At 41.5% G+C, this 14,303-nt stretch overlaps 1 protein-coding gene across 5 annotated transcripts in view; it reads right to left on the bottom strand.

The window, feature by feature from the left end:
• The window catches only part of LOC143358883 (uncharacterized), a 70,132-nt gene that overhangs the window by 16,623 nt on the left and 39,206 nt on the right, over positions 1-14,303 (bottom strand). For 3 of the 5 annotated variants that reach the window (XM_076796391.1, XM_076796394.1, XM_076796393.1), the window contains exons 3-6: positions 5,329-6,926; positions 4,091-5,137; positions 2,253-2,697; positions 957-1,057 (exon numbers count right to left, since the gene is read on the bottom strand). In XM_076796391.1, the coding sequence (XP_076652506.1) occupies positions 957-1,057; positions 2,253-2,697; positions 4,091-5,137; positions 5,329-6,926 (3,191 nt within the window). Of the gene's footprint in view, positions 1-956; positions 1,058-2,252; positions 2,698-4,090; positions 5,138-5,324; positions 6,927-14,303 lie in introns of those variants that run through there. The other 2 variants (XM_076796392.1, XM_076796395.1) reach the window with 2 other exon arrangements.

Raw genomic sequence — 14,303 nt, 5'->3', positions numbered from 1 at the left:
GTAATTATCAGAGTTTGAATTTCCTCAGGCTAATTTTCTCAGAATTTTCAGCATTGCTTTCTATTTTTATCATAGAAAATTGTGCAATTTTTAAAGAATATTGTGTGGATTTTATCTAGTTTCCTTGGGGTAATTATCAGAGTTTGAATTTCCTCAGGGTAATTTTCTCAGAATTTTCAGCATTGCTTTCTATTTTTATCATAGAAAATTGTGCAATTTTTAAAGAATATTGTGTGGATTTTATCTAGTTTTCTTGGGGTAATTATCAGAGTTTGAATGTCCTCAGGCTAATTTTCTCAGAATTTTCAGCATTGCTTTCTATTTTTATCATAGAAAATTGTGCAATTTTTAAAGAATATTGTGTGGATTTTATCTAGTTTTCTTGGGGTAATTATCAGAGTTTGAATTTCCTCAGGGTAATTTTCTCAGAATTTTCAGCATTGCTTTCTATTTTTATCATAGAAAATTGTGCAATTTTTAAAGAATATTGTGTGGATTTTATCTAGTTCCCTCGGGGTAATTGTCAGAGTTTGAATTTCCTCAGGGTAATTTTCTCAGAATTCTAAGCTTAGAACATTGTGTCGATGCGATTTTTAAAGTACATTATGCGGACTTTCTTTTCAACTTTATAACTATGTTGTGTCTTTAAGTATGTTGTACCGGTGCAATTTTTAAGCATTTATGCATCCAGAGTTCAGCGGATGGAGAGAATATTGTACGCAGAGTGTTGTACAGTGTAGCACACGAGTTTTTGTAGGTATTTTAATTGTATCGTTGTTTAGAAATATTTAGAGTTGAGTTTGTTTGGTACGAATAGATTTTTCTGCTTTGAGCTGTTGTCGTTTTAAGATTTTTGGAAATTCGTGTTAAACAGTTGATCAACATTTGAACGAAGTTTAGAAGGAAGCTTGTATTAGGTAGAGATAGTATAGTTGTTGATAGAAATTATAACTTACATTACGGAGTCTACCCTGTGTTCTTAGTGCACTGTCCTGCATCACTTTCCGGGTGGCTCTTTTGGGTGGTAAGTTTGCCAACATTTTCTGAATGCTCTCACCTACAAATACAGTAACGTACAACCACGAATTATTAAAGTAGATTAGAGTCCATTAAAACTAAAAACTATTTGCGAATGTGTTGCTTACACGGGTACAAATTTTTCTAGACCACATTTAAAACGTTGTTGAATATAAACGTATTTTATGCGTTCCATTATCGTGCTGCTAGCACAAGCACTATTTTAATTCTGGTTGTATCTTTAAATTATTTTCCCTATTTACACAATATCCAAGCGCGTTAAAAGGCAGTGGTTCAATTTTTTATCCAGATTGTTTTTCTTTGACTGTCTTGAAAAATTTCATTCGAGTCCCCTTTTAACTTCTGAGAAATAATTTCTAAGTAAGGTAACGCTTCCATAACGAACGGATTAAGTAATTTAGAATGACCGGGGGTGATTCGAAGTAATGACCGTCATTCAAAAGGCACGTAAAACGTGTGTCATAAATTATGTACGGTCATAATGCCCGTTCCGTTCTGCTGAATTTTTAATTGCTCGAGGGCAACTGTTGCATTGCATGGAACAGCCGCGTTGCACTGTCTTAATGGAGCCGCGTTCCTCCTAAATTCTTTCAGCTAATCGCAATAAGATGTTAACGTTAATCCGGACACGATTAATAGATTTGCACGCCTCGGCCAGTGCCGGCGAAATTATTGCCTGGCCGATGGAAAGTTGTCGGCTAAGTGATTCGACTAAATGAAACAAAGTTTTAATTAGTGCAGTAATTAAACGCTCTTCTGAACCGGCGCAACAAATTCCGCAGCCTCGAATATTCGTATCTACATTTGCTTTTTTATTAACCCCCTCAGTGCGGCTGTGCGTGTAATTTCCCTTGAAACATGACGCCGCACCGGAAATATTTTTTAATATCCCTTGAAAAAAACCGGAAATTTCATCTTAATTGGAGCCGGCTATTTTTCATTGAAAAAGAAAACTACTTCGTATTGTGTTTTAAAATTGCGAAAATAAGCTGCAATAATTTCATCTCGAATGCTTTGGCTAATTAATTATCTCGGGTTACATTTAAATGGGATTTTTCCACGCTTCAAGCATAAAAATGGATTTTACGGTACTGTTATCTGATTTAATATACTATCGAAATGAATGGTTTCTTTATTCTGCCCTTGCAATGGTTACTATTTAGCTTTTAAATTTTCCCGCGTTAAGAAAAGAATAGATAATATTTTAGACATACATTTTAGGGAATAGGACTTACGGTCACTAGGTCTGACTCTAGGACCAGTCGGTTGTTTCTCCTTGGGGGTTGTCACCCTCGGTGTCTGCGAGTTCTGTATGTTCCTCTTCATCCCTCTTTGTCTTCTCCTTCTGCTGCGACTGCCGAAGGGCCTCCATTTGCACTTTTTCTTCCCATTGCCAAAAAGCCCTAGCAACCATGCCTGGTCTCCTCCGCACTCCAGCATGTGCCTGTGCAGCTCCGGCAGGGTGCTGCAGTTCCTGGAGCATTTGGTGCACACCTTCTCGACCAGGACATCTGCTTTCGCTTTCGCAGTGGCCACATCTTTCCCTGGCAGGAACAGGTGTTTGTACAGCTCCCTTTGGTCACCGGAGAACTCGAAGTGGGAGCACCAAACGTTTGGATGGAACGAGGCTTTGTGCTCCTCCATCTCCCTCAAGGTGACCTGCAATCATCCAACAAACACTCCAATCAATCGCTGTGAATTATGCAATGTATCTAAAATAAAGTTTCATAGCTCTAGTAATCTTTATTAATTTAATTATTCAGCTCCTCAGACCCCTATATGGGTCCGTTGGGTTATTCGGATACTAATTTCCTGTAGAGATGACATTTGTTATTGCTAGACTGCGGATCTTTTTGCAGAATATATTAATTTTCCTTATTAAGGTACTGGAGTGAAATAAAAAATTTGTTTCTTCCTTTAATAATCGTAATTAGTTCATAATATATTGACACTCTTAAATTCCTTTTCTCTTTTCCATCTACCAATTTTTATTATAAATGCATCAAATCCGCAGCCTAGTTATAACTAGCACTCTATAAGAGACAAAGTCTGGTGAAGCGTTCATCGATTGTTTATATAATTAGAAAAAAATATGCACTACATAGTCCCAAGGTTTAATCATTTCTTGAATTTCCGGGAATCATTCTTTGTGAGACAGGGATCGATAAATCACATGTCTCTGTCGAGAGACTAGTTTCCGAAGGAAATTAATTACTCCGACCTGTATAATCATTATTATTACATTTGAACACGGAAACGATGTTAACAGAAAGCAGTGATCAATCGAGATTCGTTTGATGCCAACTAATTGTCAATCAATAACAGAAGACGTCCTTTCACTGGTCCCGATATCGATCGATAGTTGCCAATCAAGTGGTTGATTAATTAACTAATCACTCGATAATGCCGACGAAGACTGTGCATAGAAGCGCTCGCGAAGAGGTCAACTGTCTTAAACGAATCTTCCCATCACATTCATTTTCCGAGTTGTTTGATCATTTTCGTTGAAAGAGTCTTGAGAAGTTGTTGCCGATTATACTTTCGAATCGAAGAAACGCTCAAACTTTTCATCTGAAAGCGAAGACTACGTAAATTTGAATAAAACGTCGATCTATTAACCGTGGAAATTAATTCAGCGATCTTCCATTGAGGGAACTGCAGGGCCATTTTAAATTCATACGACTTCCCGCCGTTTTCGCAATTTAGAGTACCAACTTCAATACTTACGGAGAACTTTATCAAGTAAATGTACCAAATCTAAAAAAGAACACTACTGAACTCTCGTGGACATTCAGAAACCGTCATTTCCACTGTATCAATTACAGAAGCATTTCAAATTTAAATATCTTCCCGCCCTTTTGGAATTAGTACCAACTGTTGCAAAGTACTAACCGCTTAAAAAGAAAAATTACTTGATCGCATCAAAATCCCCACTTTTGCAAGCATTACTTCCTAACAAATCTAATTCTTAGGAAATCCTAAATGTTATAGCTTATTTTTCCGCAGTCACCAGACTGTAAAATTAAACTGTGAGAATGTTAGGTTAACTCACATGTTTGGAAGCGCAAGCACCACAGATGTGGATCCTGGGCCTGGACCACTCCCCGGTTAGCTCAGCGTAGACGACCTCCTGCATCTTGGCAGCCTCGCTGGAGGTCTTCTCGTCCCACTTCCTTAATTGAAGGAAGTTGCCAAACTCAGGAGAAAACTCGGTGCTTGTTGAAGGTTTCGTCTCGCAGACCTCCAAGTCCTTCGACATGGTAATCTCGCAACGCGACGTCTGCTCTTCGGCGTTCTTCCTGTCCCCTTGCAGCTCCTGCGACTCCTCCGATTCTCTGGTGGTGAGACTCTCCTCGTGAATGATATCGGTCACTTCTAGAAGCGGGATCTGGCGTATCCTGTTCAGTGTGACCCGCTCCTTCAGCAACTGCTGCTTCTTCCTGAGGGATAGCTGCGTGGAGATATCGAACTTGCTGAGGTCCTTGATGGAACAGGTCCATTGCTCCTTGCCGTCGTACTTCCTCGGGAAATTGTACTTCTCGAAGGACACGCGTCTGGGGTGGGACCTGTTGCTCTTGCCAGGCTTCTGAGCGTATTCACTGGAATTTTCATAGTCCTCGTTGTTATATTCCTTGCTGTACACCGGGGTCGCAGCAGTCAACGAGATGTCTATGGGAAGCTGAATCTGATTGATGCCGTGCTCGTAGAAGGACTGCTGCTGTTGTTGCTGTTGCTGTTGCTGCTGTTGTTGTTGCTGCTGCTGGGGCTGGGGCTGTTGAGGCTTCGTGTCCACTATAGAGGACGTTGGCGTGCTCATCGGCGACGAGGAGCTCTGCAGCTTGCCGTCCAAATGGTGAAGAAGGTTCTCCCTGATGTTGCAGCTGACACTGCTGTAGAAGGAACTGTCGAACTCTGGACTGCCTGGGTTGCTGAAGATATCCTTCGTCGGGACTATCGGCTTCAGCAGGATGGACTCTGTTCGGTGCTCGTGACCAGGCTCTTCTGGTCTGCGCTCTTTGGGACTTAGGGACGACTCCGGCTTGTCCCTGGTGCTCTGGGTAACCAGCTCTTTGATGGGGGCGGACTCCTTCATTTTTTCCTGTGGAGGAACGCAAGAAATACAGTCATTTTTACACGTGTACAAACATTGTTTAGTAAAATTTGGAACATTCGAAAAACGTTCTGCAAACGTCCAGAGAACGTTCGTTTTTATACATGAGACCTTCCAATGAGATTTACAGAACGTCCGGCGTAAAATGGCTTTGTGTTATTTGGAATAGTTGAACTCACCTGAGTCTGAAGGTTCCTGTCCACGTTTCCCCCATGGTTCTCGGTGATGTGGCACACCAGAGCTTCCCTGTTGGGATACCTCGTGGAACATTGAACACAGGCATGGTATTTATCCCCATGGTTGCCCACCATGTGCTGGAAAAGTCCCTCCAGACTCTCAGCACACTTGTCGGAGCAGTACTGGCAGTTCTGCGAGGGCCTCCTCGAGTTTCTCTCCGACCTCCTGCCTCCGCCTTGCTGGTGGACCCTCTCGGTGTGTCTTTGCCTCAGAGATATCGAGAGAAACTTTCTGTCGCAGTAAAGACAGAGGTGTCTGACAGTGGGCGATGGAGGTTTGAAAGAAAACTTGGTTCCCTGAGAAGAAGAAGACGACGAGGAAGGGGACGATAGCAACTGAGGACCTGCCGAGTCACTCGTCTGGCAATTCTGGAGCACAGAGGCTACTTTGTCTAGAGGCAAACTACAGTGAAGGCTCGTCATGACCAGATCCGGGTTCCTCGGGCTCCTGGACTCCTCGGAGCTGTTCTCCGGCGTCGTGTCCTCCTTCTCCTGACAGTTCTCGTCGATCAACTGATTGATGCCGTTCAGAAGATCGTTCAGGAGGTCCCTGCAAACGTTCCTGAGCTCCACGTTCTCCGGGACGAATTCCCTAGGGTCCTCCTTGGCAGAGTCCGTGCTGGTCTTCTCATCCACCTGATGGTCGCTTAACCTCTCCATAATGATCGTCCCCAACGAACGGTTCTCCTTCCTCTCCTCTTCTTGGACCTCGCACTTCGCAGCCTCCGAGCCCTCAGACTTTGCTTCTTTGGAAGAACACCTACTGTCTTTACACGCATCCTCCTCGTCGACATTGTCTGCCTTGCAGGAGACAATTTCTTCCTCCGTCTCCCTACATTTCACCTCCGCAGAACCAGAATCCTCCAATTGCTGGGGCCCTTCGTCTTTATCATTCGACTTCTGATACTCCAGGCAGGGCTCCTTACCAGCATTGCCTCCTACAACGTTCTCAGACGCCTCAGACTGCTCCAACAGCAAGACAGCAGTCTCCGTTCTACTTTCATTTGGCTTCGAAGGCTCGAACTTGGCTCCGGGACCCTTCGAGTCCTCGTCCTCATGTTCCGCAGCCAATTTTTCCTGCTCCACGTCTTTGTCCACCTCCTTCGTCTCCCCCGCCTCGTTGTCCTCTTCGTCCTTGATCACACCGTTCAGCACCGTCATCACACACTTCTCCAGCGACTCCAGGTTCCTCTCCACGCTGTTCCTGTCGTCCTCCTCTTTCCTGGCCGAGTCCCCGTTCAGCGGGTCGGGCACCTTTTTCCTGAGATTGTTGATCACGTTGCTCAGCCTCCTACGTTTCTCCTGTTGTTGTTGGCGGTCGCCGTTCGCGCTCGCTGGATGGCTCACGCCAAGGTCGTCGAGATTATGCGTGGACGCGACCATGCTGCCGTCGGCGCTCGACGGGGACGACGCTGTCGTCGTGGCGGCCGTGCTCGGCGTCGACGTCGTCGTCGTCGTCGACGGGGAGAACTTCGCCCCGTGGAACACCTCCGCTGCTTCGCTGCTCGTCTTGCTGCCAGCCACGTCTGCAGAGGCAGCTTCTGAAAATGGACAACAATCATTATCAACTGAAATAAACTATGTTCCTCTGTGGCTCGCGTGTTAGGTGGGCACGTGTGAACTTGCGAATAAAGAATCGTACAGTCAAACGCCTCCGTTAAGGAAATTGTAAGTGTTCAGAGCTAGAATCAGGCTCTTTTTTTCTTTCTCGAGGAGCTTCCTGTCCGGGGATTTAATTTACCGCGACCGAGCGCGATGGCGGATCCTTCACGAGCTTTTTCGTACCAGCTGAATGTCAGTCGCCCACCGTAAAACGACTTAATCGGCTTACGGGCTGGCTTTAATAACTTCAACACAGGATATTAAACGGGAATCGGCGAACTTATTCCGTCGGTGTTATTGCGACAATTGTTCGGCTTCGTGTAAATCTGTTTTTCCCCGGGAAAAGCAAGACTCTGGAACCGGAAATTTTAAGTTCACGGGATTTTTTAAAAATGGTCAGAAGTGCCACCAAACCAAATTGATTTTCGCTGCAGGGGTGGTAACAGGGTGAGCACCATATTTCTTCTGTTCTGCTCGACGAAAAATTACGAAAAAAATGCATGAACGTTCTACCCAATACCACGCATGCCAGTGAATTATTTCAGAATTTTTCGTTGCAAAATCGATTTTTCAAAAATCCGAAAATAAAATCGGCAATTTTGTGCTTCCGGAATTATTTAAAAATCGATTTTGCAGTAAAAAAATTCTGTAAAAATGCACAGTCCTGTGTGCCATTAAGTGTAATGTTCATGAATTTTTTCGTAATTTTTTGTCAAGCAGAACGGAAGAAATAAAGCATAATTGATTGAAACCGTGTTCACCCTACAGCTGCCCTTGCGGCAGGGGTACCAACTTGAAACTTGTCACAGAGGGTTTTCTTATGGGGCCCTATCGAACGGTGCGTAGATCAATTTGGTCCGAGTGGTGTTGCCAAATTTCCGTTATCAATTGTTACTCAAATTCATGATCTTGAAGCAGCCTCGATGAACGGCGCAAGTGTTGATCCGAGGAAGTGTGTACGCTAAACGAGAGCTATGTATTATACCTGCTCTCCTGGTTCACACGAGGCCCAAGCAGATTAAATTACGGGGTATAGCAATCCGTAATCCTGGAAGAGAGGAATCCGATACGAAGGTCTTCGGATTTTCAGACGTGGGCTGAAGAGGAACTTAAATTAGAAACTTGATGGATGGCGGCTTCAAAGGTCCGCGATATTAATAGACAGGTAAGAGATTAGAGGGACAACGAGGGATTAGAATCGGATGGAAATTGTGGATTCTCCGTTTCTGTGGAGGTAGCTGCTCACAGGTATACATGGTCTAAGGTTCTACGAGATTGGAATGCCGAAAGGAAGTGTCCGCTTCGGTCGAGATGCGTTTATTTTCACGGGCGGAACGCCAAGTGGTGCGCGATGCCGTGCTCGTAGAATCGCGATTCGATATCTCGTTACTCGTTCACGAGCTTTCCCGCTCGTGAACCCACCTCTGGGATCGGACTGAACGTCTGTGAACACCGGAAAGAAAAATGGCAGCCGAAATGCACCACTCCGCGAAATTAAAGGAACACCGAGAGACGGTCAATCTTTGAACCGTTTGAAACTTTTTGTTAAAAAATCGAATATATCCTGCACTGTGCTCGTTTCACAGAACGAATTCTACCCTTTCCGCTATCGCATACCTGAACTTCGATTTTTCAAAGTCTTTTTTCTTGCAATAAAGAGAGTGCGAGATTGAATTCTTTTTGTGTTTGAACTTTTGCAAATTCAAACGAGTCTACAAGTGTCAGCAAATTTTTTCCCGGATTTCTTTTAACGCGATCTTGTAGAGGGAAGTCTCCCCTTTACGATGAGCCCTTAAAAGTTTATCTGCGATTTTTTATCGCGGTTTTATGGTACTTTCTATTAGAAGTGTGCCACTGGCAAAGTTAAATGGTTTTAAATTTTCCCGCCGTTTGTGGACTGTGTCTGAGTACCAACTGTAACACTTAAAAGTAACTATGTGTATAACTAGAGAATGCATAACCAATATATTCTTTTCACATTGTTTAATATTTCAAGTGCTAGAGAATTTATTACATTAGCAATGCAATGTACTTTTAACATATAGTATCAGTGATGCAGTGTTCAATTATATTAAAATGAAGTGATTTGTAGGTTAGGATGGAATACCAACAACAAAAATCCACGATGTAATTGTGATACTAATCAATGCCGGGGATTGAAAAAGCAAATGACTAGGGAAATTTAATAACTAAAACCAAGGTTATGAATTTAATGAGTAGAAAAATTTAATAAAAAAACTGAGGATACGAATTTAATAACTATACCTACGGTTGAATAACCAGGGGAATTTAATAACAGAAGCCGAGCGATCATTTTAATATCTAGGGGAAGTGGTAATAAAATTTGTTCAAACGTCAATGCAATTACCATAATGCTCAAACATATATTCAATTTATCATTGAAATTGCGACGATTAAGTTGTACCGGGAACGATAGAACCCCACTCTCCCTTATCACAGTAATTATAGTGATTTTTCTGTTCATGTTGGCTGGCGCGATGTCGATGAAAGTTCTTCCCCTCGATCGATCAGGGGAACTAGCTATCACCGGGATGTAAATAAAAGACTCGATAATATCTTGCCCTGGTTACGGTAATGGATTTGATGCGTAATCCATATTGCAGAATAGCAAGAATTGCACGGTGCAATTCTATCTCAGTAATTTCAGTATGTCTCATCCGCCTCGCTTTTTCTGAAACATGGCCGAGCAAGTTCGAGCAACCTAAATGGAAGTTTTCTAATTGAACGTGCCATTTCGCGGGTGAAAAGTTATCGCCAGCGCCATATTGGGAACTCGTTGCGTACGGAACACTTCCCAACAGAAAATCCCTAGGATTTCGGTGCGACTTGGAAGTTCTTCTAATCTGGAGGACAATGTCTGATCTTTATTTTGCAATAAAAAATCCCATTCGTTCTCCAATGAGTTATACCTCGTATAAATTTCATTAACATTAGCAGAGGCGTTGCTAAGGTAATTTAACCTAACTTAACTTACTTAACTTAGATTACTTAAGGTAATCTAACCTAAAATAAGAAGGATCCATTTAATTTGGTTAAATTGTCTGACGCTGTGAAGATAGGTTATAATTCTGGGGAATTTTTTGCTGTATTAACGGCGAAGCTACTTTTAGCATGACATAATGTTCATGCCCAGAAAAGTCAGGAGTGCCGACGAGAGCGACTCTCGCTTAGGGATGCATAGAATTTTACAGAAGCATCGTCCTCGCATTCATCGGCTCGCGCGCCTTGAATATTTTCCCAATATTTTTCGCTGCATAGGCTAACGCGACATTTCCGACGACAGCTGCACTGAAATTCTTCCAGAGCGAGTTTATCCTCTGCTTGGAACTTCTGCCGAGACTTACTTTCGCCTCTTTGCTTCTCTGGGAACTTTTAATTCGGATAGTGTTCTGTTGGCAAGACTCGGGCGATCTGAATCCCGATTACTTCATTCTATTCCATAATATTTTATCGTATCTTATCTAGTAACATTTGTTACTAGATCTTATCTAGTAGCATTTGTTACTAAATCTTATCTAGTAGCGTTTGTTACTAGATCTTATCTAGTAGCGTTTGTTACTAGATCTTACCTAGTAGCGTTTGTTACTAGATCTTAACTAGTAGCGTTTGTTACTAGATCTTATCTAGTAGCGTTTGTTACTAGATCTCATCTAGTAACATTTACTACTAGTGTTGTGACAAACGTGATTGTTTATCTGTTATAAACAGACTGCGAATTTGTATGCAAAAATGTCTTTTATTAATAGAGGATCAGGTAGTACAATAGCGTTTTGAAATTCTTTAAATGTTTTCTCACTGTCTCGCATTCGACCCACGCATTCGACCCACGCATTTTTTATCATAAATGCATAAAATCCGCAGTCTAGTTGTACATATTAAAAGCGATACATTGTTCACTTCAATAATGGAACAAATATTTTTCAATAAATTCGTAAAACCATCGAAACGATTGTTCGTCCTTTTCGAGGTTATGGATTCGCAATCAAACACAGTATTACGTTTTATTTAAATATTTGCACGATCGTGCGCGCGACAGCAAATTGAATAGTCGCCAATATTTCCGCGATTGCTCGTCCAAGCGAATTGCAAAAACAAAAAATAGAGAACAGCCACCCTAGCTCTTGCAATTTTATTGCGTACATAACCTTACTTTCCCCCCTCCCCCCTGCCGCCGCGTTGTACAACCTTTTCCGTCGATGTAGTTTCCTCTCGAAACTCTCTTCCCATTTCTTTACTTTTCCCCGGGAACACCTTGACCCGTGATATTTCCACGGGATATAGAGTCAAATAAAAAAGAATGTTGTTCGACCGGTAAAAGGAGAAATGAGAAGAAGTCGCAGCATCTTTCGCGAACAGCCCCTTAACTTCGCATTTCGAATAAAACCTTCCTGTAAATAAACCGATGAAAAGCCATTCGTATTATTTTCATATCTTTTTTCACTAAATGCTGTACACAAGTACAGTGGAGAACCCAATTACCGTGGGGCTACCAATTACTGTAATTAATTATACTTATTTGTACATGTTTCATTAATGTCATTTGGGTCTCTTATACTATTCTGAAATAATTTGTGACGCATAAATATAATTAATATAAGCACAGTAATTGGTACCCCCACAGCATTCGGGTCCCTTATCCTGTTCTGAAATAATTTTTGATTACACACACACACACTCCAGGTAGCATTGTTAGCTTTACCGAACAAATTCAGCATTATCTGATATTTAATCTTCAGTTGAAGTATTTGAACAACTTGATCATAGTTATTCATACAACAGTGTTGGACGGTTAATATCTTAACGCTTCTCATAAAATATGATTCATGTCAAATATATGCTTTGTGTCAAGAGATTTACAATTCCGAACTGTTTCTGACTTCTATTGGGAGCATTATGCTAGCCTCATTTTATTGGACCGCTTAAATATGAAAAAATTTTGTTTGTGCATTCAGAAGTTAAGCAGGCTAAACAACCAGTTGTTCGACGGTTTACTTTCAGATTCTAATTAAGAAAGACTCAAATCAATAATGTATTTGCAATTCTAGGGAAATTCTGAGGAGTTCTGTGAGGATGAAAGCGTACATTAATATCTGCGTCAGAGATGCCTCAAAGTGCGTAATTAGTGCTTGCCATCAAACATGCTGTGTCTGTTGACGCAGGTTATTTTGATCCGAGTAGGAGATACATTATGTGGTTAATTATCAGAGCACAAGTCCGCTGGTACCTGTAAGTGGCCTATGTGTAATTTTGGAAAATGGTTTCCGTATGTTTTATTTTTCTAACAATACTTCCCCCCGAAATGCAAGCACGCATCATTATTTAGAACGAAATACTGCTTTAAATAAATTCATGGAAACGACGAATCTCTGTTAATTGATTCTTTGTAGCCTGTGCCAACTTTTAGACGCTCCTCAATTAGCAAACTTCCACCTTTGATAAGCCGAAGTTTGAAGTCAGCTTTCCAGAGCACTGAATTATTTGTTAAAGCAGTTTTCTTCTTAAAGTCGGAGCCCCAGAGTTTCGGCAAGTCAAACAAAATGGAAAATTCGTTTGCAGCGTATGCTACTTTCTAGAATTAATATTATAATAACTCGTTCCCTGATTAGCTTCAGCATCTTCATACTAAATTCTGCCTTTCGGTGCTTCGGTATTAAAAAACAAAAATTATTATTCAGATGAGAGTAATCATTCAATAATTTTTGGGAGTATCGAAATACGTTTGTTTAAAAATTCAAAAACCCAGAAATCAGGAAAAGTTTTCTGCATTCGGCACTGTTGAATTGTTGTTGGTCGTAGTGTTTAATAAATAAATTTCTGTTTCGATATGGAGAGTATTCCCGGAGTTTCTGTAGCGCAGACTATAATTTCGCGAGTCTGCCAGCATAGAAAATCAGTATAACTGTATTTAGACTATCAGCCAGTTCATGTAAAACGTTTACGTAGCCGTAAGGTGCATCGAGTGGAACGGTCTAACTTGCATACTCCATTTCCGGTGGACGTAGAGTTTGCAGTGGGCTCCGCAACTTGTAATTGGGTCATTTGGATGATACTATACTGAATATTCGATTTGTCAGCCTCCCTGCCCTGCGCGTCCGTTATCATGTTCCTATCGACAATCAAAGGAGCAGTCAAACCCTCCCAACATGATAAAAATCAAACTTTATACTTAATTCGACTCAACTTCCGCAAATCGGTCAAATCGGATTGAGCTCAAATTTTACACATAGCCTCATTCTGCATTAAAAAGATGTTTCCCAAAAGGATTTTTGGCGACTCGAAAAAATTTATTATATTAGTATCATTTTCTACCTTACCGACGAATTTTTCTTAGTCAATTAAAAAGGCAGAATTCGCTGTAGTGAGTGTCCAATAAGGTAGGAAACGATATTAGTATAATAAAAAAAAATTTTGGAGTCGAGATAAATCCCTTTGGGAAACATGTTTTTAGTGCAAAATGCACTTATGTACCAAATTTCAGCTCAATCGGATCGGTCCGATTTTCGGAACTTTAGCCCTAAAATGACATATTAAATTATTACGATAAACGATAAAATACTAAATTACTTGATGAAGTTCAGTCAAGCTATGAATGAAAATTAATTTATTTTATCGTTTAGCTTTCTGAAAGTTAAAATGCATATGAAAATATATTCTTTTCCAGATTTTGCCTTTGGCACTCGACAGGGTTAATCGCCAACAGCACCATCTGTTTTTCTAAAAATACAATACCGCAGAATAGCGACAAACGATGTCGCGAAATTGTCGAACAACTTCGTACAGAATCCCATTGATTCCTAATGATTCCATAGGATCGGCATGGGGCAAATAAATCGGCTGATAAAACTTTTGATCAATCGGCATTGTTGTATGAATAATAATCTGAAAACAAGTCCATTGAAATAACACTCGGGGGGGGGGGGCCGTGGCTTAAACGATTACCTGCTGTGTTTGCGTTCGCTCGTGCCGAGTGTGTTTTGCATTTCGCTTCCCTTGTTTCCCGGCCGCTGCACGTGACGCGCAGTATTGTAAAACAATTTTTATCGCTTGAAAAACCTTGTACCTGTGCGCCACGCGTGTGCCGGTGTGCGCTTCTTCGCCAGCGCGTTTTATTCATCACGTTTCGTACCCTCCCCCACCCCGAGCCACCCCCTCGAGCGAATTTTCATCGCCCCCCCCCCCATCCGGAAGAGATAATCATTTTTCAATATTCTTCGATTCACTTTTCGAAATGAACGGAAATAGATCGAAATTATTTTCTAGCTGAAACTCGATTCAGAGGGACGCGAAACTCTGTT

This window comes from Halictus rubicundus, chromosome 11 (genome assembly GCF_050948215.1).
Source record: "Halictus rubicundus isolate RS-2024b chromosome 11, iyHalRubi1_principal, whole genome shotgun sequence".
In the NCBI taxonomy this organism is placed as follows: Eukaryota; Metazoa; Arthropoda; class Insecta; order Hymenoptera; family Halictidae; genus Halictus; species Halictus rubicundus.
Note: the sequence above shows the minus strand (reverse complement) of the source record. Positions and strands in the feature narration are given on the sequence as shown.